This window comes from Sander lucioperca, chromosome 6, assembly GCF_008315115.2.
Source record: "Sander lucioperca isolate FBNREF2018 chromosome 6, SLUC_FBN_1.2, whole genome shotgun sequence".
Taxonomy (NCBI): Eukaryota; Metazoa; Chordata; class Actinopteri; order Perciformes; family Percidae; genus Sander; species Sander lucioperca.
In genome coordinates, this window is record NC_050178.1 from 39,245,860 (window position 1) to 39,269,720 (window position 23,861).

Consider the following 23,861-nt stretch of genomic DNA (forward strand, 5'->3'; position numbering starts at 1 on the left):
ACACAGACTTAAAATATTTGTTTGCGAATATTTGTTCCGTAGGTTTTACTTCCTGTCAGATGATGAGCTCCTGGAGATTCTGTCCCAGACTAAAGATCCTACTGCTGTACAACCACACTTGCGCAAATGCTTTGAGAACATTGCACAGGTTTGTTCTGGCCGGTTGTTTCTTTTCAATTACTCCGCTCGTATATTACTGAAAATATAACATGCATACCACATACGATTGAGACTTCTGTTGGTTCTCAGCTTCAATTCCAGTCAGATCTACAGATCACACATATGTATTCTGGAGAAGGGGAGGAGGTGACGCTGTACCTGCCAGTGTGGCCTACTGGAAATGTGGAGAACTGGCTCAGGGAAGTCGAGAAATCGATGAAGGCCACGTTGAGGGATAACATTGACCGCTCACTTAAAGTCTACCCTGAGGTCTGCGATCCTGACTCTCATTTTGATGTGTTTTCTAAACTTGTATTGCATTTTCATACAATTTCTAGGCATATTTTAATTGTCCAGTTTTTATATCACCTGTGTATGCACTTCTGACCCCTCAGCAACCTCGTACAGAGTGGGTGTTGTCGTGGCCTGGTCAGGTGGTTATAGCTGGCTGTCAGGTCTTCTGGACTGCTGAAGTGTCTGAGGCCTTGGAGCAGGGAGACTTGGCCAGTCGCCTTTATTCCCAACTACAGAAACAGGTGTGGACTTGGTATAGACTGGCACATATTCTGACTAAATACATTTTTACATATCCCTAACAGTGTTTTCCCTAGGTTTGTGGAAGATTTAGGTGCACATAATTGGCGGGGGGGTTTAGGGGTCCTTCCTTTAAGAAAATGTGACGTTTTTCTAAAACGTTGGAAAAGCTAGAGCAGATAATAAATGAATAACACTCAGAAAGCTTAAAGATAAAACTTGCTAAAAAAGTCGACTAGGGACCAACTACAATCATTAGATCTGAGAAAAGTTATTTAGGTTGTTTTGATGCTCACATTGATTTTACATTAATTTGGCTTTGGTGCTGCCCAAAACGGCTCGGGTGCTGCACCCTGCCTACTTTGTGAAAAAAATACACATGCTATTTATTGCTCACATTTGCACTGTACGTTGTGCACAATACAGTATACTGTATACTGACATTCATAAGATTTTCCCTTTTGTTTCTGAAGCTGGGTGACTTGGTGCAGCTGGTGAGAGGACGTCTGTCTAGGATGCAACGAGCTGTGCTGTCTGCCCTCATCGTCATAGAAGTCCATGCAAAGGATGTTGTAGCCAAACTGGTGGAGCAGGAGGTCTCAAGCGTCAATGCCTTTGAGTGGATCAGCCAGCTCAGGTTATCTGTTTGTTTTGTTGTTTTGTATTTTCTTTTTCTTTTTAGTTTGGTCAATCCTGATGTTGGAGTTCATTTTCTACTATCATTCTGCAATACTGTGGGTGCAGAATATTGATACTGATCTGATACTGATTGTAGATATTACTGGGACAAGGAGGACTTGTACGTCCGTGCAGTGAATGCCGAGTTTTTGTATGGATATGAGTACCTTGGTAACTCGGGACGTCTGGTCATTACCCAGCTCACTGACAGGTAGTTCTCTTTTTTTCTCTTTCTCTACTCTTTTTTTTCCTGAATACCATATATACTCTTTTTAATACACAACTTCCTGCCTCTTTCAGATGCTACCTGACCCTGACAGGAGCGTTACACCTGAAGTTTGGAGGGGCTCCTGCAGGTCCAGCAGGGACAGGAAAGACAGAAACCACTAAAGATCTGGGAAAGGCCCTGGCTATCCAAACAGTTGTTTTCAACTGCTCTGATCAGCTTGACTTCATTGCTATGGGCAAGTTTCTTAAAGGACTGGCCAGGTGAGTGGCAGTTACTAATAGTGCTGGGACGATATGTTTTTGTCCCGATTCCATTCTTTCATGATACATGGGTGCCGATTTGATTTGTATTGCGATTTTCATTTAATTGCGATTCTTGAAGTATTGCGATTCGATAGTATAGAGTATTGCGATTTTATTTTTATTCTTTAACAAAAACAAAAGTTGAATAATACACCTCTAGAGATAATATATCATAAGACATATATATATATTTTTTAAAGAATGCACGTCACATGTCAGTCAGTCAGTCAGTCTGACATAATTTTAATTTGTGAAGAAGTACATAACATGGATTTTCTGCATGTTCTGCTTTCGCTCTGTTTTGCTGGGAATGGATATGATGTAGTCGCCGTCAGCGTTCCATATATACAGAAAATTGTAGTCATTATTGTCAATCATTGGTATGAAATAAATAAAATGAAAAATATAAATTTGGGGGAAAATAATCGATTTTAAAGCAACACTGTAACATTTCCCACTTTGGTCCCCCTACAGGTCGTCGCATTGTAACTACAGCTCGCGCTACCGTAGTTCCAATGCAACCTATAGGGGTACCGAAGCGGGAAAAGTTACATAGTGTTGCTTTAAAAATCGTCACAAAAAAAATGACGATACATATGTGAATTGACTTTTTCTCCCACCCCTAGTTACTAAAGTATGATAGAATGTCAGTTTTGTTGTTATATATGACAAATCTTACATCAATCACATTCATGTTGCATTTATGTCTGTCTTCCTTTTTTGCAGCTCTGGGGCCTGGGCATGCTTTGATGAGTTTAATCGTATTGATGTGGAAGTGCTGTCTGTGGTGGCACAACAGATCACCACAATACAAAAGGCCCAGCAGCAAAGGGTGAGAGGTTGATTCACTAGAAATCACACGCTGGTACCTACTGTACTTTACCACAGAGTATTTGACCAGGGTACCATTTTGTGTGAATGTCTTGTACTTTTATTTCTTCTGCATTTCAAAAAAAGAAGAAAGATGTTTGAAAATGTTATGCTTTAGTAATTACTTTTAATTGAGTACTTTCCTAATATGAAATTTCAAAGTGTATATATTGTTTTTTATCCAAGTAAAGAATTTGATTATTTTTTTGACCCCCACTGCATTCCACACATAAAGAAGCAGTCTATGTATCTCTAAGATAATTGTGTGTATATTGTGTTTTTAGGCAGAGCGGTTTATGTTTGAGGGGACGGAGATCCCTCTTGTCCCTTCTTGTGCTGTATTCATCACTATGAATCCTGGTTACGCTGGACGCACTGAACTGCCTGACAACCTCAAGGTTTGAAATGATGATTTCATTTTGAATGACTATGAATGTATAACACTGAGTATAAGCAGATGAAGTTCAACAAATGAAATGATATATCTTCTACAGGCACTGTTTCGTCCTGTGGCCATGATGGTACCTAACTATGCCATGATAGCTGAAATCTCCTTGTACTCGTTTGGCTTCAGTGATGCCAAAGTCCTTTCCTTGAAGATCACCACCACTTTCAAGCTCTCCTCTGAACAGCTCAGCTCTCAGGTATTGTATGGATTCAGAGGAGATCAGACATTTCTGTCTACCAAGAAAATATGCTATTTGCACAGGAAAGTGGTTGAATGTGAAATTGAAGTGGCAGCATACTGTATATTGTGACAGACATTACTTTTTTTAACCTTTTAATGTTACAGCATTGGACTATAAAATATTGGCGTGTACTGACGTACGTGTACTGACTTTTGCTCTTTTTTATATGAAGGATCATTATGACTTTGGTATGAGAGCTGTGAAGACTGTGATCTCAGCTGCTGGAAACCTCAAGAGAGAACATCCTGACATGAATGAGGTTAGAAAGGTTTCTTTTGTTAACGGTGGGATAAAGTATTTAAGAAAAAATAACATAAATTTGGAATGGAGTTGGAACTACTACCTGTCCCCTTGTAATATCTTATTCTTCTAAAATCTCGCTGTCTCCCAGGAGTTGATCTGTCTGCGAGCCATTCAAGATGTCAATGTACCAAAGTTTTTACAGGACGACCTGAAGCTTTTCAACGGTATTGTGTCCGATCTCTTCCCTAAGACAAAACAGGAGCCAATCAACTATGGCACACTCGAAGAGTCCATGCGTAATGTCTGCACCAAGATGAACCTCAAAGATGTGGATGGTTAGTGTTTCTGGAAGTACAGAAAATATGTTTTCATATATGCAGGTATCCAGCTACCTGTATTTTTAGGATGAGTAGATGACATTATTGTGGTGATTGCAGGGTATATAAATAAGTGTATTCAGCTGTATGAGACCACTGTGGTGAGACATGGCCTGATGTTGGTGGGACCCTCTGGATCAGGTAAAACCAAGGTGAGTCTTTTCCCTGTCACGATATTGTTTACGGTTTTATTCACAGTTCTCTTGTTTTGCAGTGTAGAATCCTGAATGTCAGTATAACTGTTGCGTGTGTTAGTGTTATGAGATACTAGGTGCGGCAATAACAGCCCTGAAGGGCCAGCCCTCTGTGAGTGGTGGTGTGTATGAGGAAGTTCAGATATACGTCCTCAACCCCAAGTCTATCACCATGGGACAGCTCTACGGAGAGTATGACTTGCTCACACACGAGTGGTAAGTGATGCTTTGTTCCTCAACTACAGAACAAACAAAAAAAGTCAGACCTATACTACACACACACACTTTTTCTCCACCCCTATAGGACAGATGGTATCCTCTCATCTGTTATCCGTGGAGGTGCATCATCCATGGACCTTGAGAAAAAGTGGTACATGTTTGATGGGCCAGTGGATGCTGTATGGATTGAGAACATGAACACTGTTCTGGACGACAATAAAAAACTGTGCCTTAGCTCCGGGGAAATCATCAAGCTTACTGATGTAAGGAGTTTCACGGTCTTCATTTTTTTGTCCGTGTTTTCCTCTGTCCCACATGCATAGATGTTTTGTGTTTTCCTCTTGCAGGTAATGACCATGATGTTTGAGGTGCAAGACTTGGCGGTGGCATCACCAGCCACAGTGTCTCGCTGCGGTATGGTCTACCTGGAGCCCAGCATTCTGGGCCTCATCCCTTTTACAGAGTGCTGGCTGAAGCAGGTCCCCGAAGCCCTGAAACCGTTCACAGAGCAGCTCAACTCCCTGTTTGCCAGGTTCCTGCAGGTGGGAGGGGAGACATAACTGAGAGACACCAGCACTGAATCTTAAAGCTTTTCATTATGAAAGACTGTGATCATATAAACAATTTGCTGCTTTTATTTTTTTAATTTTTTTCTGTACTTTTACCCAGGACTCCATCACATTTGTCCGCACATCAGTGAAGGAGGTCATCACATCTCTGGACAGCAACCTCACCTGTAGTCTGCTTAAACTTATGGACTGCTTCTTCAATCCTTTCAACATCAGAGAGGTGTGTGCAGCTTCTCTCTGTTATATTAGCCCCCATTTAAATGAATATATACATGGATTTCTGTGCAGATATGCTGTGTGAAGCATTTAGAACACTTTTAGTTTTGTATGGTAAATATTGAGTGTTTTAAGAAAGCTGTACAAGTACAAGATACTTTAAAATGTAAGGTTTTCAGCGATCTTAAAAACTGCAATGTTTTTGTGAATAAATGTATTATCATCATATACATCTACATGGGCAAGTGTGGTAAAACAATACAGAAGATGTTCTACTATTGAAAAACATTGATTGTGTTGGGTTGCACCTATTCAATTTCAGTAAATAATGTATCTACAATCATGCTATCATGCAGTCAGTTACATTCCCACTGCATTATTACAACAACAACAACAACAACAACAACAACATCAGTGTAAATGAATGTGCAGGAAGTTCAACTTTAAGTTGATGAAAAACCCTGTTCTGTACTGTATATGTGAATTTAGTTTCAGTTTATTGTCTTGTAGGATGTGAAGCCACCGCCCCGAAAGAAATTGGAGCGTCTGACGGAGCTGATTGAGCCCTGGTTCTTTTTCTCTCTGGTGTGGAGTGTAGGAGCCACAGGAGATGCAGCTAGCTGTAAGCGCTTCAGTGCCTGGCTCAAGAACAAGATGGCAGAGGAAAAGGTCAGCATCTCCGCTTTGGCATCCCAAATACTAAAATAGTTCTAATGTGATTTGTATTGACAGCTGGAATAGTTCTTGCAAGAGGTATATTTTTATAATCAGAAATGTATTTGTCCTTCAGATCCAGTTATGCTTTCCAGAGGAGGCCATGGTGTATGACTACAGGCTTGATGATGCAGGGATAAGTAACTTTGAGGATGAGGATGAAGATGAGGAAAGAAAAGTAAACAGATTGTGCATAATCATACAGATTGTTCATGCAACCCAGACCATCAGATGCATTTTTGCTTTTTACTCAATCATCTTTTTCCCCCCGGTACCCTAGGTCCAGTGGGTCAGCTGGATGAAATATGCAAAGAGTGTTGTAATCACCCCAGAGACAAATTATGCTGACATCATTGTTCCGACTGCTGACACAGTGAGAATGTCTTTCCTCATGGATATGCTTTTGACCAATAAAAAACCTGTGAGTATTTTGATTGTAGTTGAGCTTCACACATGTCTACAAATACTGTAAATGTTTAAAAAAAAAACTGTATCACTTGTCAGCATCAACTGTGAATTTTTAACCTGAAGCACTTATTCAGAAACTCATAATAAATACTTTAAATGATTTCATTTCCTTGAAAAGGCACCAATAGAATATATTTATATTTGCCTTTGTGTGTGATCCAGGTGCTCTGTATTGGGCCAACTGGCACAGGAAAGACCTTGACCATTTCAGACAAGCTGCTGAAAAACATGTCTGCGGAATACATCACACACTTCCTCATGTTTTCTGCCCGCACATCAGCCAACCAGACTCAAGATTATATTGACAGTAAACTAGACAAACGGTATGCCTGCTCTACTTTACATCGTCAATCCAACTACACATTATTTACAATACTACGAACTATATACGTATTTGTGACCCACCATTTTAATGATGAATGTGCCTGTGTGTCAGGCGGAAAGGTGTGTTTGGACCTCCAATGGGAAAGTATTTCATCTTCTTTATTGATGACCTAAACATGCCCCTGTTGGAGACTTATGGTGCTCAGCCTCCTATTGAACTGCTGAGGCAGTGGATGGACCATGGAGGCTGGTATGACAGGAAACAGATAGGTAAGAATCCTGGAGGTCTTTTTGCTTTTACCACCCTTTTGTTCCTTTTAGCTTTTGATATTGTATGCTCTTTATTGTCACACAGAGTATTTCTTCATGCCTAATATAATAACTGTTATAATAATAAAAATAATAATAATAATAATAATAATGCATAGATTTGGGTTTTGTTGTTTTCGCTCAGAAATGCAAACCATCTCATTAGATTGAGCTTCTCTTTGTTTCCCTGTCCTTTCTCCCCAGGGACATTCAAGAACATAGTGGACATCAATTTTGCCTGCGCCATGGGACCCCCGGGGGGAGGCCGGAACCCCATCACCCAGCGCTTCACACGCCACTTCAACTTCCTGTCCTTCACTGAAATGGAAGATGCCAGCAAGAAAAAGATTTTCTCCACCATTCTGGGCAGTTGGATGGGTGAGTCGGGTCTGCTAATCTGTCAAAACAGATGTCGCAGGGTATAGATTACTTACATCAGCTTGTAAAAAAACAAACAACTAACAACAGTTTTTAACTGAATCTTTGTTCTCTTTCAGATGGAAATATGAGTAAAGACGAACCAGGCAGTAAGTCAGAGACACAGAGAAAGGGAGTAGATAAAGAGTGCATAGTGTGAAATTGTAAAATTTCATTTATTACTGGAAGACACAAAACACATATCTGAATAATTGCCATTTTAAGTCATTTTAATTTACAAAATAAGCACATCAGCTCTATCAAGCCAAGACATGTTGACCAAAGCATGTGGAAGTGTCTTCTGATAAAAAGAAAATGTTATCACGTCTCTCTTCTCTCCTGCTATTTTTTTCAGGACCTGTTCCAGCAATCCAGCCGCTGAATGAGTCTCTTGTAGACGCTACTATCCGAGTCTACTCTACGATTACCTCCCAGCTCCTCCCAACTCCAGCCAAGTCCCATTACACCTTCAACATCAGAGACCTGTCCAAAGTCTTCCAGGGCATCCTCATGGCTGAGGCTGGAAAGATAGAGGTATTTAGATCCAACAGAATCAAATCGTTTTACATTATCACATTACTATTATGAAATGTTGGAATACCCATTCAGGTAAAGTCACTTGATCCATTAAGTACTTACAAATTCAATTTCCTTTGAAGTAACTAGTACCAGTAGTGTGCTGTATGGCTTTTGTCACCCTAGCAATAGATCCAACAAATAGTGTGGGTGCCCTCAAATAATTATATATAAGTTTGGACTAATGAGAAATTTTGGAATGATTAAAAAGAAGCCAGTATAAAATCAGTGTTACTTTGCTGATTTTAGGACAAGTTGCAGCTGCTGCAGCTGTGGTATCACGAAAACTGTCGGATTTTCCAAGACCGCCTGGTGTGTGTCGAGGACAGGGACTGGTTCAACAGGCTCCTGAAGGACTGCATTCAGGAGTTTGACTGCAACTTTGAAGAGGCTGTGCCCTGCCAACCTGTTTTGTATGGAGATTTCATGACTCCTGGAGCTGACCGCAAAGTCTACACACTCATAGAAGACAAGGAACGGGTGAGTGGTGCCAACCAATGTTGGAAATATTTCATTGTATAATCTTCTGTTGCTAAATAGCTGACAAGTTGGCTCATGGGTAGTAACATTGTACTTTGTGAAGGAGCTTCATTTTTATATTCCCCATGTCAATGTGTTATTTTCATTCTGTAGCATTAAGTGAGTGACCGTATACCCACTAAAGGTTTTTTCACCTCTATATTATATAATTTAGTTGGCGAAAGTGATGGAGGAATACATGGAAGACTACAACCAGATAAATACCACCAAGATGAAGCTGGTGCTCTTCATGGATGCCATTGAGCATGTGTGCCGTATTGGCCGAATCCTGCGCCAGCCTTTGGGCAATGCCCTGTTGCTTGGAGTGGGTGGGAGCGGGCGTCAGTCCCTCACTAAGCTGGCCTCATATATGTGAGATCTCACACTTTGTACAACTCCCATGCCAACAGGCTAAATACAGTGTCATGAAACATGAAAAGAAAATCGCTCCAATTACCTGGTTTTTAAAAGGATCACACTGCTGGTTTTGTGTGTGTTCTATACTACTGACCGTTTTTTTTTAAAGCATATACACATTTAACGATTGATGTCCTATTTTATGTACAGCTGTTTTCATTAATTTCAGCAAACTATAAAATGTCAGACATGAGATAGATACAGTAATACAGTATGTAACAATCAACATTCAGTTGCCTTTGTTTTATACCAAACTTGCAATTTTTATTGATTATTGAATAATAGTTCAGGTACAAGCAGGTGCTGTTAATAAAATAAAATTAAAAAAACTCTTCTGCAATTTACCGTTAATGTTCTTAAACATGCAGGAACACCAGTATGATCCTTTAAATATTTTGTGGCACAGTCCTCATAGTGTGTTTGTCCATATTCAGGTCAGATTATGAGTGTTTCCAGATTGAGCTATCTAAGAACTACGGTCAGACAGAGTGGAGAGAAGATATTAAAAGCATCATGCTGAAGGCCGGCCTTCAGGACCTGCAGATCACCTTTCTCTTTGTAGACACACAGGTAAAGCGTTCTCTTATGCCTTGCTGCAGTATACTTCATGTGTTGGTAGTTAATAGCATTGCTAATACACACTTTGTTGTAGGAATGTTGTTGTACAAAATGCAACATGTAGATCTAAATGATCTTAAGTATGTAATGCATAAAGTAATGTATCTCTGTTCTCACCAGAAGGCAATGCATCAAATACTCATCAGTACCTTTGTGTTAATCTCCCAGATTAAGAGCGAGTCATTCCTAGAGGATATCAACAACATTTTGAACTCTGGGGATGTTCCCAACCTGTATGCCTCAGACGAGCAGGAGCGCATCCAGGCAGCCATGAAGCCAGTGGTGCAAGACCTCGGCCAACAGCCAACTAAAGCCAACCTTATGGCTGCTTACATCAGGAGGGTCCGGAGCAACATCCACACTGTACTCTGCATGAGGTTAGTAATTCGGTAAAGTTGGTCAATCACTTGGTCAAAAGCAAATTAAAAGAAATGGATACATTTGCCCTTCATCTTTGTTCTTCCTATACCACGTTTCCTCTTTATTTATTTCTATGCAGTCCTATTGGTGAGGTGTTTCGTGCACGCCTGAGGCAGTTTCCCTCACTTGTGACATGTTGCACCATAGACTGGTTCAGTGCCTGGCCAGAGGAGGCTCTGCAGGCTGTGGCCACATCGTTTCTTAATGAGCTGCCTGAGCTAGAAGCCAGCCCCACAGTCATCAGGGGACTGGTGAGGATGCTGTGTGTGTGTGTGTGTGTGTGTGTGTGTGTGTGTGTGTGTGTGTGTGTGTGTTGTGATCTGTTGAGACCATGTTTGTTTTTTGTAGTCTATATCCTTGACGTTCCACTCCCGGGATTGCTCCGTTGCCGCCGGAAAATCTGCCGGATTTCACTCATTTAGGCCGGATATCCGTTGCCTTGGGCTTCCTTTGTGTTGGCTTTTAAACTCCGGTTGATTTATGAGGACTATGATTAACCTTTTCTCAGATCTCTGCAGGGTAAATCCAGACAGCTAGCTAGACTATCTGTCCAATCTGAGTTTTCTGTTGCATGACTAAAACAACTTTTAAACGTACACATGTTCCACCAAAACAAGTTCCTTCCGAGCCTATATTGCAGCGGCACCGCGGCTTTTCCTCCCATCCCCGAATGCTATGTGGAGAAGCCAGACTCTCCTCAAGCGAGCTTTGGAGGACGGTCTGGCAAAGCGAGACTAGTTTTTGTGTCTTATCTCTTACAATAGGAATCAGAATCAGATACTGGAACAACTTTATATTGAACACAGTCTCTCCTTAATTGATTCCCTTCTCCAGACATTGATGTGTGTGAAGATTCACCAGATGGTAGCCAGGATGTGTGAACAGTACTTGGCTGAGCTTTCTCGACACAACTATGTCACACCAAAGAGCTACCTGGAACTGCTCAAAATCTTCTCAAATCTCATTGGACGCAAAAAGCAAGAGCTGTGTGGTGCTCGTCAGCGCATGAAGACTGGCCTGGACAAGGCAAGGAACTGAACTGGAAAAAATAATAATAGAAATGTATGTACATATGTTTAATTAGCACTCTTATCTGACTACCTGCTATTGTGTGATCATGTAGCTTCTTAGCACAGCAGAGGATGTGAGTAAGATGCTGGAGGAGCTGGAGACAATGAGACCTCTTTTGGAGGAGGCCGCTAAGGACACTGAAGTCACTATGGAAACCATCAAAGTAAGGAAAACTAAGATACAAAAAATCTGTAAGAGTGGAACAATAACCGGGGCCAATGATTTTTACTTTATAGTGTTTGTCCCATATATGTGCAGCAGTGTTTTTGAAAAAACATACCAATTTATGACCTATGTTGCCAGAAAGACACAGTGGTTGCAGAGGAGACCCGGAAGTCAGTGCAAGCAGAGGAAGCCAAGGCTTCAGAGAAAGCTCGTTTTGCAGGAGCCATCGCAGCAGACGCCCAGAGAGATTTGGATGAGGCTCTGCCAGCCCTGGATGCTGCCCTTGCCAGCCTCAAGTCTCTCAACAAGAATGATGTCACTGAGGTCAAAGATTTTGATGATGATAGGTTGAAGTTATTCTTTAATTAGTACTGCACTGCACAGTTTATATGTATACTATAACCTCCAGCATTTTTTTTTTCCATAGGTGCGAGCCATGCAGCGACCTCCCGCGGGGGTAAAGCTGGTTATTGAGGCGGTGTGCATTATGAAGGGCATCAAACCCAAAAGGGTACCTGGAGAGAAGCCTGGCTCCAAGGTTGACGACTACTGGGAACCTGGTAAGGGTCTGCTACAAGACCCTGGAAAGTTTCTGGAAAGCCTCTTCAAGTATGATAAGGTAGAGTTCATATCTAGTGGATTAATTGCCATGTCATTGTATGTATAGCATATGTTGTCCTTGTCTCTCCAGAACATCATTGTCTTTCAGATTTTATTTTAATCTCTTAAATTCTCAAAATTCCAGTGTTAGATGCTGATTTGGTCATTTCCTGTTTGGGAGATGTATTAAAGCTGCTTTTTCTGCCAAAAATCATTTCTGCAGGAAAACATCCCAGATAGCGTGATTAATATAGTCCAGCCCTACATAGATAATGAGGAATTCCAGCCAGCCTCCATTGCCAAGGTTTCTACAGCCTGTACCTCCATTTGCCAGTGGGTGCGAGCCATGCATAAATATCACTTTGTGTCCAAGGCTGTGGGACCTAAAAGGGTAAAAACTGGCATTGGCTATCCATGTAAGACACCACTGTATGTACATGTCTTTCAAGTGAGACATCTTGACTTAAAAAATGTAAATATTTTCACAGCAAGCTCTCCAGGAGGCCCAGGAGGATTTAGCTGTGACCCAGCGCATCCTGGATGATGCCAATGAAAAGCTGGCAGCGGTGGAGGGTGGCATTGCCACTTTGCAGGCCAAGTACCAGGACTGTGTGGCTAAGAAAAATGAGCTGGACAACAAGTATCAACTGTGTGAGGCCCGCCTCGTCCGAGCAGACAAGGTTAGAAGGAAGGATAAGATAAGATAAGACAACACTTCATTAATCCATAGGGGGGAATTTTAGCATTGTAGCAGCACAAGAAACAGACAAGAGAGATGATTAGAAACAGAATACAGATTTGTAGAAAAAAAAACATATATATATATATTACAATATCAATGCCAATGTAATGCAGTGTAATATTGCAGTGTAATATTGTCTAATAAGAATACTTTTTTTATCATTTTCAGATAATTTTAACATATATAACTTTTTTGATATTGATAGTTGCATCATTGATCTTCTTCAGCTTATAGGTGGACTGGCAGATGAGAAGGTGCGTTGGAAGGAAACAGTTCAACATCTGGATTACATGGTCGATAATGTGGCAGGCGATGTGCTTCTGTGTGCAGGATACGTAGCATACCTGGGACCCTTCACTGTAAGTGGGATGTAACTCAGTTAGTGCGTGAGTGTGAATACATATTAAAAAGTTGCATTACCCATAATATACAGTATTATACATAATTCCCATTACAATCAACTGCATTTTTATAAATCAATATTGTGATGATTTAACTTAAAAACAACTATAACTTTTGTTTTTGCGTTTCCAGTAGACTATTTAAAAAAAAAATCTAACCAATAACAATTAGAAAATCTGAACATAATGGTATAAGTATATTGTTGAAAGCATAATTTCATAAAATAGTGATTTTTTAGTAGGTTGGCCATAGTGTGTCTTTTCCTATTCCTAATCAGTGCAGTATTATTGCATGGTTTGCATGAAGGTGCATTGTTTTTGTGTTTAGGGAAAGTACAGGACAGCCATGGCTGAGGAGTGTCTGCATTGTTTCAAAGAGCTAAGTGTTCCACACACTGACAAACCAAACCTGATCAACACCCTTGGAGATCGGGTCAAGATCCGCTCCTGGCAGGTCAGAACCAACCAGCTGACCTTCAGGGTCTAAGCCTCTTACGATTTTAATTGTTAATAGTCAGACTGACTCCGTTTTTTGTGTGCTTTTATATTAATTATCATTTACCTTGTCGTCATACTTTGTCCTTTCTATGTGCATAGATATCAGGTTTGCCCAATGATAACCTTTCAGTGGAGAACGGTGTGATTGCTCAGTACTCTCTGCGCTGGGCTTTATTCATTGATCCTCAAGGACAAGCCAACAAGTGGATCAAAAACATGGTGAGGACTATCTGTGTATATATGTGTGCTGCTCCAACCATAACTGCAGAGGGTGCCAGTGAGACAAAAAGACATGAGAAGTAGCCGTATCAAGATTGGAATTTATTCCTTCACATTACGTGTATAGTTTGTAATTATACTTTATGTACCAGTATCAAGAGTTGACATAGCAGAGTATCCAGTGCAGTTCAATATGTTGTTAAATAAGGTTCAGTACATATAGGTGTACTTGTTTTGGCTGTGTGGCAAACAGTGGTTAGATTGTTGGGGTTACCTCTTATTCCACGTCACCAACAACCCCCCTGGAAAGCTTCTGTGTCTGTTGTTGTATTTAATCTGGGGCGCCCTGGTAGCTCACCTGGTAGAGCGTCTGCCCCATGTACCAAGGCCCAGGGTTCAATTCCAACCTGTGGCCCTTTGCTGCATGAGTTCCCCCCTCTCTCACCCCCTTTTCATCTATACAACTGTCCTATCAATTAAAGGCAAATATGCCCTAAAAAAAAAAAAAGTTGTATTTAATCCACTGCTGCTCAGTCATACTTGCTTCCTGTTGTCTCTCAGGAGCAGGACAATGCATTGGAAGTTATTAAGCTAAGTGACCGGGACTTCCTCCGCAGTCTTGAGAACGCCATTTGCTTTGGTAAACCCTGCCTCTTGGAGAATGTAGGAGAGGAGTTAGATCCTGCTCTAGAACCTGTCTTGTTGCAACAGGTGAATACACACACATCTATTACAAACAAAAATAATTTGTACCGTCTGGCAGTGTTGTGCAAATATTTACCGTACACTGATTTGCCTAACTCACATTTTTGGCCCTTAGACATTTAAGCAGCAAGGCAACACAGTGCTGAAGCTGGGAGATTCAGTCATCCCTTACCAGGAAGGCTTCAAGATGTACATCACCACCAAGCTGCCTAACCCACACTACTCTCCAGAGGTCTCTACCAATGTCACCATCATTAACTTCACCTTGTCACCCAGGTAATACATGCTGACATATTTTTTTATTTTTGTAAATTTGCCATCAATTATCTCAGTTATGGTCACGTTTTTCTCAGCTACCCTTCAGTGCTGAGATCTGCATCCAAAATACACAAGTGGTGTTATTATTTAAATATAGGTGCAAAACATACAATAGTTACATTTGAAAGCAATGCTAATGCAAGTTTGTATATTTGTTAAGTTTGAAAAGGCAGCCTTTCAGTCTTATCTGTTTTTTAAATTGTTGGTCAGTACTGTACCAAAATATTCTGCATTCCACATCTCAAAATCAAATGGTGAGATGAAGATGTTAGGGATAGATTAAAAAGACAAACAGCTGGTGACTGGGAACCAGATATAAACCAATAATTTTCAGAATCAATTTAGGGTATGTACTGTATTCTAACAACTATGTCTTGGTGTTACTGTCTGTTTTTGTGTAAATGTGCATTTTGTGCGTTTCCAGTGGTCTAGAGGACCAGTTGCTGGGCCAGGTGGTGGCTGAGGAACGTCCAGACCTGGAGGAGGCCAAGAACCAGCTGATCATCAGCAACGCAAAGATGAAACAGGAACTAAAAGAAATTGAGGATGAGATCCTGTTCCGACTGAGCTCCACAAAGGGGAACCCTGTGGACAACGAGGAGCTCATCCAAGTGTTGGGGGCTTCCAAGATCAAAGCTGGGGAGATCCAGGTAAGATAGTAGGAGAGCTATTATCTCTAATATGGCATATGTCCTACCATAAAGTTCTTAATGAACTAGCTTGGAAGTGTTTTTTTCTCAATTACATCTCCCTCCGAAACCAAAATAAGATACTGTAACGATGTGCCATCAAACTCATAAGCCACTATTGTTGGATTTTCTACTAATGCAAACTGGTTTTACTGGCAGGCCAAAGTGATGGCCGCAGAGCAGACAGAGCAGGACATTGATGCCACCCGTCTGGAGTATGTTCCGGTGGCTGTGCGCACACAGATCCTCTTCTTCTGTGTATCGGACCTGTCCAATGTTGATCCTATGTACCAGTACTCACTGGAGTGGTTCCTTGGCATCTTCATGGCTGGCATTGCCAACTCTGAGAGAGCAGGTAGAAAGGAGTTCCACAGTAAATGTCATTATGCTCTTTGGTTGCAAGATTGTACACAGGATTATGTCTGTGCAGATGGAAAATTCATGAAAACTGGCTTATGGCATTGAAACCAGATGTTAAAAATATTTTTCTGCTTACGCTGATTTTTTCCATGACATGTTTCTTACAGACACGGTGGAGAAGAGAATCACCAACATCAATACATTTTTCACCTTCAGCCTGTACAGCAATGTGTGCCGCAGCTTGTTTGAGAAGCACAAACTCATGTTCGCCTTTCTCCTGTGTGCTCGCATTATGATGAATGAGAACAAAATTGATCTGGTGAGAAACAAGGGAGTTTAAATTCTCCCTCTCCCCTATTTAATTTCCTGTAGGGCCTCATACAAATACAGAAGTTAAGTTAATCCAGGTACATTTGATGAATCTGTGTTATATCTCTGTGGCAGGCTGAGTGGCGCTACCTGCTATCTGGAGGGATGCCCATCCAAAGGCTGACCAACCCAGCAGTGAGTTGGCTGTCGGAGCGCGCCTGGCAGGACATCCTGGGCCTCAGCGCTCTGGACAACTTCAGCAACCTGGCAGAGACCTTCGTCGAACATCTGCAGGGTTTCAAGAGGATTTTTGACAGCAACCAGCCTCACAGGCACGCATAGATAACCACTATGTTAACAAATGTACACATGCATCCTTCATTTGTACTTTGTAGAAGCTGTCAATATCTATTAAGGTGTGCATGTGTGTATGTTTTCCTATAGGGAGCCTCTCCCAGGAGATTGGGACACAAAGCTGGACACATTCCAGAAGTTGTTGGTCCTGCGCTGTCTGAGAGCTGACAGTCTTGTTCAAGGCCTGCAGGACTTTGTCTCAGCTCAGCTGGGACAACGCTTCATAGAGCCTCAGGTAGAGTCACTCTCCTCTCTCTTGCCTTAATGTTGATATTAAAACCAATATGTACGCAGTGACAAAAATGTATTCTTATCTCTGTCACAGTGGCTTAGAAGTGTGGTAATTAACATGGCAATAATGGTTCCATTTGTTTGGGCTGGTTCTGCAGCAGTGCAAACATTGGTAATGTTTGTAGTACTAAATTAACTATGCTAAATTCAGCTGAAAATGATTTCCGGTTGTTTGCTCTACAGTATGCAGCAGCAGTATAAATGGCTTGTTACTCCTTCTCTCTCCATCTGTCCACAGACGTCAGACCTGTCTGTGGTCTTCACAGAGTCGTCCCCCTCCACTCCCCTCATCTTTGTCCTGTCCCCTGGCACTGACCCTGCTGCTGACCTATACAAGTTTGCTGATGTCATGCAGTTCTCCAAGAAAATGAATGCCATCTCTCTGGGCCAAGGCCAGGTCAGGACCAGGGGGGTGCCTGGGAATTCTCTCTCACTCTCTCTTTCGTACACTCTCTGTGACCCTTGGGAAAGGCACTGTAAAACATTTTCTCACAGAACCAGGCCATTCTCATTTGTCTTGTTAAGAATGGCCACCTCTGTGCTAATTGTTTTCTCTATTTATGGCCATAGACCAGGACAATGTGCAATACTGCTTTGACATATGCTAGATTTCAGGACACCACAATTAAGCTTAAAGAATAACCCTAAAAGGCTTGTGTGTAGGTTTTAGGATAAATGCAGACTCATCCTTCAGAACCTGAAACCTAGTGGCTGGCCTACCAAATCTCCCAGCAACACACTACCCCTGTGGCTGTTCAATAGGTCTTAGTGGGAGTTTATCACATTACCTGCAATTATGTGAGAGGGCTGTTGCATCACCCTCAATTTCTGTCTACATTGAACTGAGGGCTCTTAAGCATTTCTGAAAGACTCCTAGAATGTCAAATTGGCGGTGGGGAGATTCCCTATAATACCCACTCTTTAAATAAGGCAAACTTCTAGGAAACGTGGATGGTTTCTCTAAACCTAACCTCATGTTAAGTTAAATGTTTTTTTGGCAAAACTCTTGTTGTTGTCTTCACATCTGCCTTTTCATCTGCTGTTGTTTGTGTAATTCAGGGACCCTGGGCTGAGACCCTGATGCACGCTGCAATGAAAAGAGGTCAGTGGGTATTCTTCCAGAACTGTCACTTGGCGCCCAGCTGGATGCCTGCCCTGGAGAGACTCATTGAAAACATCAACCCAGTAAAGGTCAGAACACACGCATACACATAATGTACACTATACACTCGGATTGTATGTTAGGCAACCCTTATACTTACTTTGCCAGTGTTAATTACTTCCTTTACTTTACTACCACATACTGTATGTCCCACAACCCCCAAACAGGTGCATAAGGACTTCCGTCTGTGGCTCACAAGTCTTCCCAGCAACAAGTTCCCAGTGTCCATTCTCCAAAATGGGTCAAAGATGACCATTGAGCCTCCCAAGGGAATCAAGGCCAATCTACAGAAAACCTACCTAAGACTCACCAACGATTTTATCTCCTCTTCCACCAAGGTCTGCGTAGTCATTAGTCACCCTCTGAGTCTGTTCCTTCTTATCATATTTACAATGTTTTGTGAACATCTAGTATCTAGTAGTATCTCCAAGTTATTCCTCTCCTCTCCTCTCCAGGCAACACACCTCAAGTCTTTGCTCCTGTCTCTGTGTCTCTTCCATGGAATTGCTCTGGAGCGAAGGAAGTTTGGCCCACTGGGCTTTAACATTCCCTATGAGTTCACCGACGGAGACCTGAACATCTGCATCAGCCAACTCAAAATGTTCCTGGACGAGTACCAGGATGTCCCATACAAGGTGAGCGAGATAATGTTTGTATCTATATTTAACAACCTGTATAAACTAACTAGCTCCAAAGCCACATCATTTGCAATCACTCCAATCCTGTCCCCCCTTTTCTCCTAACTTATATATTATACATGTCCAGCTCACTGTTGATTGATATTATGACATTTGTCTTATCACTGTGGATAGTTTAGGCATTAGCTTACAGAAACACAGGCCCTTTAGTATGATACATAAGCTTTGGTCTCAGCCTGTTTGTGTGTGTGTGTGTGTGTGTGTGTGTGTGTGTGTGTGTGTGTGTGTGTGTGTGTGTGTAAGCATGTTCATCTGAGTATCTCCCTTTTTTGTCCTCTACCTGTCCAGGTGCTAACATACACTGCAGGGGAGATCAATTATGGCGGCCGTGTGACAGATGACTGGGACAGACGATGTCTGCTCAGCGTGCTGGAGGATTTCTACTGTCCTGCTGTGCTTATTGATAATTATGTCTACTCTTCGTCTGGAGTCTACCGGCAGATAGACACAAATCTGGATCTCAAGGTTAGATAACGCAGGAGCATTCAAAAATTGGGATAAGAGTAGTGCATTAAATTTGACCTTTGTCTGCATCCGTTGGTATACTCCAAAATTGCATACTGTATATTTTCAAAGGTTGATAATCACCGTCTGCATGGAGTGCTGCTCGGGTGTATAGAAAGTGTCCCTCTGGTGCTCTTCAACTTAGGCATCCTAGTTTAGAAAGGTTGAAGGAATATGAGGCACTTAAGAGGGTAATGATTAAAGAGCCTTTAATATCTCTTGGCTATTAAGTCATAAAAACATGCCTATGTGTTTCAGCCATTGAGTACAGAATGGTCGCCTTCGGGCTGTCTCGTACTTTGTGCTCTGATGAATAATGGCATAGGCTGCTTGGTCTGTGTGTTCTATAAACTCAAAGATTTAAAAGTTTAAAGATGTTATGCATAGGTTTTTGTAATTGTTTATAGATAGTTTGCCCTTACAGTGTGTTAGACTTTTGATGTGTGATTTCCTCTGCTGAACATGGTCTATCATGTGAGTTTACACTCATGATGTGACCAATTACTTATCCATATTGATCATGTGATTGTGACTTGCCAACAAGTATAAGAAACAGCCCAAAGGTGACTATTTTGTACTTGCCCTGCCCTGATGAAGGCTGAAACGTGGAGGAATGTTTTTATTACTTAATCACAAGATATTGAAGGCTTTTTAATGAATAACCTTTTGAGTGCCTCAGATTCCTTAAATCTTTCTAAAATAGTCATACCATATTTACTTATAACATTAAAGGTTCAATTCACAAAGACTGGGTGGAAGCAATGTGTATAAGATATTTTTAACATCAAAATGACTGAAAATGATATGCTCTAGTGTGTAAAGTGTCACATATAAAATAAAGCACATGAACTGCTGACTTTGAAACTAATTGATGGCAATAATGGTGTCAGTGAGTGACCTCTTGTCATGGCAATTCCGGCCTCTAGGGTTACTTGGCATACATTCGTGGTTTGCCCATCAATGATACACCTGACATCTTTGGTCTCCATGACAACGCCAACATCAGCTTTGCCCAGAATGAGACCTTCGCCCTGCTGGGAGCCGTGCTTCGTCTCCAGCCTCGAGCTGCATCTGCTGGGGGCAAATCTCTGGAGGAGGTACAGATATCTATTATTTCGAATTTTCTTCACTCATATACTTTTACTACTACTTGCAGCATATTATTGTATGTACAGTACACTAACTCAATACAGATTGAAAGGTGTGGGACAACTGAAAACATCATCCTTTTCTCCATCAACAGCAGAACATACGTAACTGAGCAATGTTTAGAAGCCTGTCAGGAACTTGGTCCTGACTATGGCTGACACATGTTGTTTAATTGGTGATGTGCCTCTTCCTGTACCGTAGAAAGTGGAGGAGATAGTTGCAGGCATTGTTGAAAAGATTCCGCAGCCTTTCAGTGTTCAGGAGGTAATGGAAAAGTACCCAGTCCGCTATGAAGAGTCCATGAACACAGTGCTCATCCAGGAGGTCATCAGGTAATATAAGCCTGTGTTATAAGAAAACATCACAAATCACATTGTAGGTCTCCATAATATAATAATAATAATAATAATACACGTCACTCTGCTCTGTTGCTGTACATTTAAAACAACAAACCCGAGTCAAATTCCTTCTGTGTGTATACATACTTGGCCATTTAAAGCTGATTCTGACGTGTTCGTCTTTGCACAATTTGATCAAATGAATAAACACCAGTTATGCACGTTACTTGTAATTAGCTGGTAGTAGGATACATGAATGACTGGGTAGTACTGCATCAGGTATTTCCTGTTTAAATCATTAGTACTTCAGTAATTGGTCCTTGTATCTTTTGTCTTACAGATATAACAAGCTGCTAGAGGTCATCTCTCAGAGTCTCCGAGATATTGTGAAGGCTCTGAAGGGTTTAGTGGTGATGTCATCAGAACTGGAGCTTATGGCCAACAGCCTGTTCATCAACATGGTGCCTGATATGTGGAAAGCCAAGGCAAGACAAGACACACACAGAGTTATTCTCCTTTTGATTCCCTTGTGGGTACCAGTGCCCAATAGTCAGATGGCATGTTACAACCCCTGTAAAACATTATGTAACATAGCATTTTGTAACACGACCCACATTACAAAATGCTGCATTTATGTAAATGCATTCTCTTCTGAATTTAAATTATATTGAAACAATTACCTTCTCATATTTTTATACATTTAGTGATTCTGTAGGCAGGGTGGCTCACCCTGGATAATTTCAAAGAGAAACCTTGACTCAAACCAGGCCCGGTGTTAGACTGCTTTGAAACAGTTACTATCTAGTAACTGTTGACTCTATTACTCCAACTCTGAGCGAACTCCGGGCGAACTCTCTGCTCCTCATCACGGGGCTTCAGGCGCTGTCAGCAAATCACTCCGCCCAAGTAGCAGTGCTTCTCCTTTCTGAGAATATAGTTCCCAGTTTATATACGGTTAGAAGATGGCTGTCTCTCATGTGACCTTGTTATTTGTACACGCTGTGACTATACAAATCACAACATGTAAAAAGGAAAATGTTGGCGTTATTTTGTCACTTATTCGGAGCAGTAGGCTAGATGGAGCCAGTTACCTCCAGGATCTGTGCTAGGCTTAGCTAGCGCTGGGGGCGTCAGACAGAGTTACAACACACACAGAGATGAGAAGGGTATGTATGGACTTGTCTAACTCTGGGGGTTACTGTGAATAAGCTAAAGTCCCAATAAGTCGGCGTGTTCCTTTAAGGTAATGCAAACCCAAAATGTCAAAGCACAGAATACAGCAGTGTGCCTTGAACTGAACTAATATTATGATATCCGTCTTTGTGTAGGCAGTTAGGGATGAGACTTGGACGTTTGACATTTGGGAGTGATTTCAGTGTACAAGATAAAAGATTTACTTTCAGTGACATTCTGTTCTGCTCTAATAATTCCAGGCTCTGCTTCCTAAGAATACATAGCTCTTTGACTGGCCATGTGTCTCTCTCCCTCCAGGCATACCCTTCTCTGAAGCCTTTGGCGTCCTGGGTGTCAGATCTGCTTCAGAGGATCAATTTCCTGCAGAGATGGATCCATTACGGCATTCCACCTGTTTTCTGGATTAGCGGCTTCTTTTTCCCCCAGGCTTTTCTCACTGGAACCCTCCAGAATTACGCCCGTCGCTCCGGCACCTCCATCGACACAATTGGATTTGACTTTGAGGTCAGACAGTAAGCTGTAAATCTGACAGTCTGTGTCATTGCCACTGTTTTTGACGTAAAATACACTAATTTCAGGCATAGAACTACACATTTGCCACTCTAAATTGACTGTATGAATATCAACATATACCATCCATTTTTGTTAGAATTGCTTGAAAGATTTAATATTTAATGGTTGGTTTACTATCACCCCGTCTCTTCCTCATCTCTTTTGCAATCCCTACTTGCTCAGGTAATCGGGAAGTCAGTGTCAGAGATAACAGAGAAACCAAACACAGGCTGCTACATCCAGGGTCTATTCCTGGAGGGGGCTCGCTGGGATAACCAGGCAGGTCAACTCACAGATTCCAGGCCCAAGGAGCTCTACACAGAAATGGCCCTCATCTGGCTGATCCCCAATCCCAACCGCAAACCTCCAACCTCTGGGGTCTACATCTGCCCAATCTACAAGACCCTCACGCGTGCTGGTTAGTACACACAGCGTGACTGGATTAACTAATATTATTTGTTAGATTAGATAGTGCTTGGCTAACAAGTTGTTTAATCAGAGATTTATGAAATATTTTAGTCAAGGAAATGGATTAACATAAACGTTTGCTTAGGGTAATACCTATTTTTCAGTTTGACGAGGCGTTGGCCTGCTCGCTCTAGTGTTTGTGTGTATCTCCTATTGGTGGTTTTATTACTCACCCAAAATAGACTCCAGTTAGTGTCTTGTTTCACGAAGCGTCTGAAAGTGCAGCTCTGAATTTCCACCCACAGCACGTAGCCAACACCTTCGACTGCTCAGAAACACTTTACTCAGTGCAGTGATGGAAAAATACAAACAACTGAAATGTCTTCATGTCACTGAACTGCTTTGTGTAATCTTTTAGGGACTTTGTCTACAACCGGCCATTCCACCAACTATGTGATCTCAGTGGAGCTGCCTACAGATCACATTCAGAGACACTGGATCAAACGGGGAGTCGCCCTCATCTGTGCACTGGACTACTAAATACACACACACACACACACACACACACACACACACGCACACACACACGCACACACACACACACACACACTTTTCATATGCAAAGAAAACTTACTTTTTACTGAATCTACAGCTTGTTTTACAGCCCACAGCGATGATGATTGCAGTTATGGTCACTTAAACAGAATCAAATCAAACACAGACACTTTGTCTATGCACCTTAAGTCTCTTAAAATGATCTTACAGAAACATGCTGTGTAATAAACTCTTTTTCACAATTTCATATTAGTGTAATGATGCTATGTAAGATTATTTACTTTGATATAATCATTTGGTTAAAGGGATCCTGCTGCAGTTTTCCACCTACTATACTGTAAGACCCCGTGTAAGTTTTGCTTCAAATCTACTCTCCTCCTTTACTCCCATAAGCCAACAATCAGCTTATCTTGTTCTGCACAATGCTTACTGAACACTGAACTGAATATACGTCCTGCTCCTTTAAGACTTCCACATAGGGCCAGTTGAGAAATATGACTTGACTGTAGGAGGGTGGT

General features: G+C 41.5%; 1 protein-coding gene across 2 annotated transcripts in view; it reads left to right on the forward strand.

Annotated features, from left to right (window-relative positions):
• dnah1 (dynein, axonemal, heavy chain 1) overlaps positions 1 to 23,590 on the forward strand; it is a 32,578-nt gene extending 8,988 nt beyond the window's left edge. Inside the window, exons 24-79 of one of the 2 annotated variants that reach the window (XM_031278532.2) lie at positions 43 to 148; positions 250 to 429; positions 555 to 695; positions 1,167 to 1,330; positions 1,469 to 1,582; positions 1,672 to 1,860; positions 2,629 to 2,734; positions 3,057 to 3,170; positions 3,267 to 3,416; positions 3,634 to 3,720; positions 3,853 to 4,039; positions 4,142 to 4,233; positions 4,337 to 4,491; positions 4,580 to 4,757; positions 4,842 to 5,036; positions 5,164 to 5,283; positions 5,790 to 5,948; positions 6,070 to 6,171; positions 6,274 to 6,414; positions 6,624 to 6,784; positions 6,898 to 7,055; positions 7,299 to 7,472; positions 7,592 to 7,621; positions 7,867 to 8,045; positions 8,337 to 8,567; positions 8,782 to 8,978; positions 9,458 to 9,593; positions 9,810 to 10,018; positions 10,141 to 10,312; positions 10,896 to 11,087; positions 11,185 to 11,295; positions 11,436 to 11,621; positions 11,725 to 11,916; positions 12,121 to 12,288; positions 12,386 to 12,577; positions 12,867 to 12,998; positions 13,369 to 13,494; positions 13,638 to 13,757; positions 14,319 to 14,468; positions 14,578 to 14,738; positions 15,205 to 15,430; positions 15,629 to 15,824; positions 15,997 to 16,148; positions 16,274 to 16,470; positions 16,583 to 16,727; positions 17,022 to 17,180; positions 17,843 to 17,974; positions 18,113 to 18,283; positions 18,401 to 18,580; positions 18,932 to 19,108; positions 20,074 to 20,244; positions 20,498 to 20,628; positions 20,975 to 21,119; positions 22,126 to 22,332; positions 22,564 to 22,798; positions 23,207 to 23,328. In XM_031278532.2, the coding sequence (XP_031134392.2) occupies positions 43 to 148; positions 250 to 429; positions 555 to 695; positions 1,167 to 1,330; positions 1,469 to 1,582; positions 1,672 to 1,860; positions 2,629 to 2,734; positions 3,057 to 3,170; positions 3,267 to 3,416; positions 3,634 to 3,720; positions 3,853 to 4,039; positions 4,142 to 4,233; positions 4,337 to 4,491; positions 4,580 to 4,757; positions 4,842 to 5,036; positions 5,164 to 5,283; positions 5,790 to 5,948; positions 6,070 to 6,171; positions 6,274 to 6,414; positions 6,624 to 6,784; positions 6,898 to 7,055; positions 7,299 to 7,472; positions 7,592 to 7,621; positions 7,867 to 8,045; positions 8,337 to 8,567; positions 8,782 to 8,978; positions 9,458 to 9,593; positions 9,810 to 10,018; positions 10,141 to 10,312; positions 10,896 to 11,087; positions 11,185 to 11,295; positions 11,436 to 11,621; positions 11,725 to 11,916; positions 12,121 to 12,288; positions 12,386 to 12,577; positions 12,867 to 12,998; positions 13,369 to 13,494; positions 13,638 to 13,757; positions 14,319 to 14,468; positions 14,578 to 14,738; positions 15,205 to 15,430; positions 15,629 to 15,824; positions 15,997 to 16,148; positions 16,274 to 16,470; positions 16,583 to 16,727; positions 17,022 to 17,180; positions 17,843 to 17,974; positions 18,113 to 18,283; positions 18,401 to 18,580; positions 18,932 to 19,108; positions 20,074 to 20,244; positions 20,498 to 20,628; positions 20,975 to 21,119; positions 22,126 to 22,332; positions 22,564 to 22,798; positions 23,207 to 23,328 (8,803 nt within the window). Of the gene's footprint in view, positions 1 to 42; positions 149 to 249; positions 430 to 554; positions 696 to 1,166; positions 1,331 to 1,468; positions 1,583 to 1,671; positions 1,861 to 2,628; positions 2,735 to 3,056; positions 3,171 to 3,266; positions 3,417 to 3,633; positions 3,721 to 3,852; positions 4,040 to 4,141; positions 4,234 to 4,336; positions 4,492 to 4,579; positions 4,758 to 4,841; positions 5,037 to 5,163; positions 5,284 to 5,789; positions 5,949 to 6,069; positions 6,172 to 6,273; positions 6,415 to 6,623; positions 6,785 to 6,897; positions 7,056 to 7,298; positions 7,473 to 7,591; positions 7,622 to 7,866; positions 8,046 to 8,336; positions 8,568 to 8,781; positions 8,979 to 9,457; positions 9,594 to 9,809; positions 10,019 to 10,140; positions 10,313 to 10,895; positions 11,088 to 11,184; positions 11,296 to 11,435; positions 11,622 to 11,724; positions 11,917 to 12,120; positions 12,289 to 12,385; positions 12,578 to 12,866; positions 12,999 to 13,368; positions 13,495 to 13,637; positions 13,758 to 14,318; positions 14,469 to 14,577; positions 14,739 to 15,204; positions 15,431 to 15,628; positions 15,825 to 15,996; positions 16,149 to 16,273; positions 16,471 to 16,582; positions 16,728 to 17,021; positions 17,181 to 17,842; positions 17,975 to 18,112; positions 18,284 to 18,400; positions 18,581 to 18,931; positions 19,109 to 20,073; positions 20,245 to 20,497; positions 20,629 to 20,974; positions 21,120 to 22,125; positions 22,333 to 22,563; positions 22,799 to 23,206 lie in introns of both variants that reach the window. The other variant, XM_036001815.1, reaches the window with a different exon arrangement.
• Positions 23,591 to 23,861: the final 271 nt, after the last annotated feature.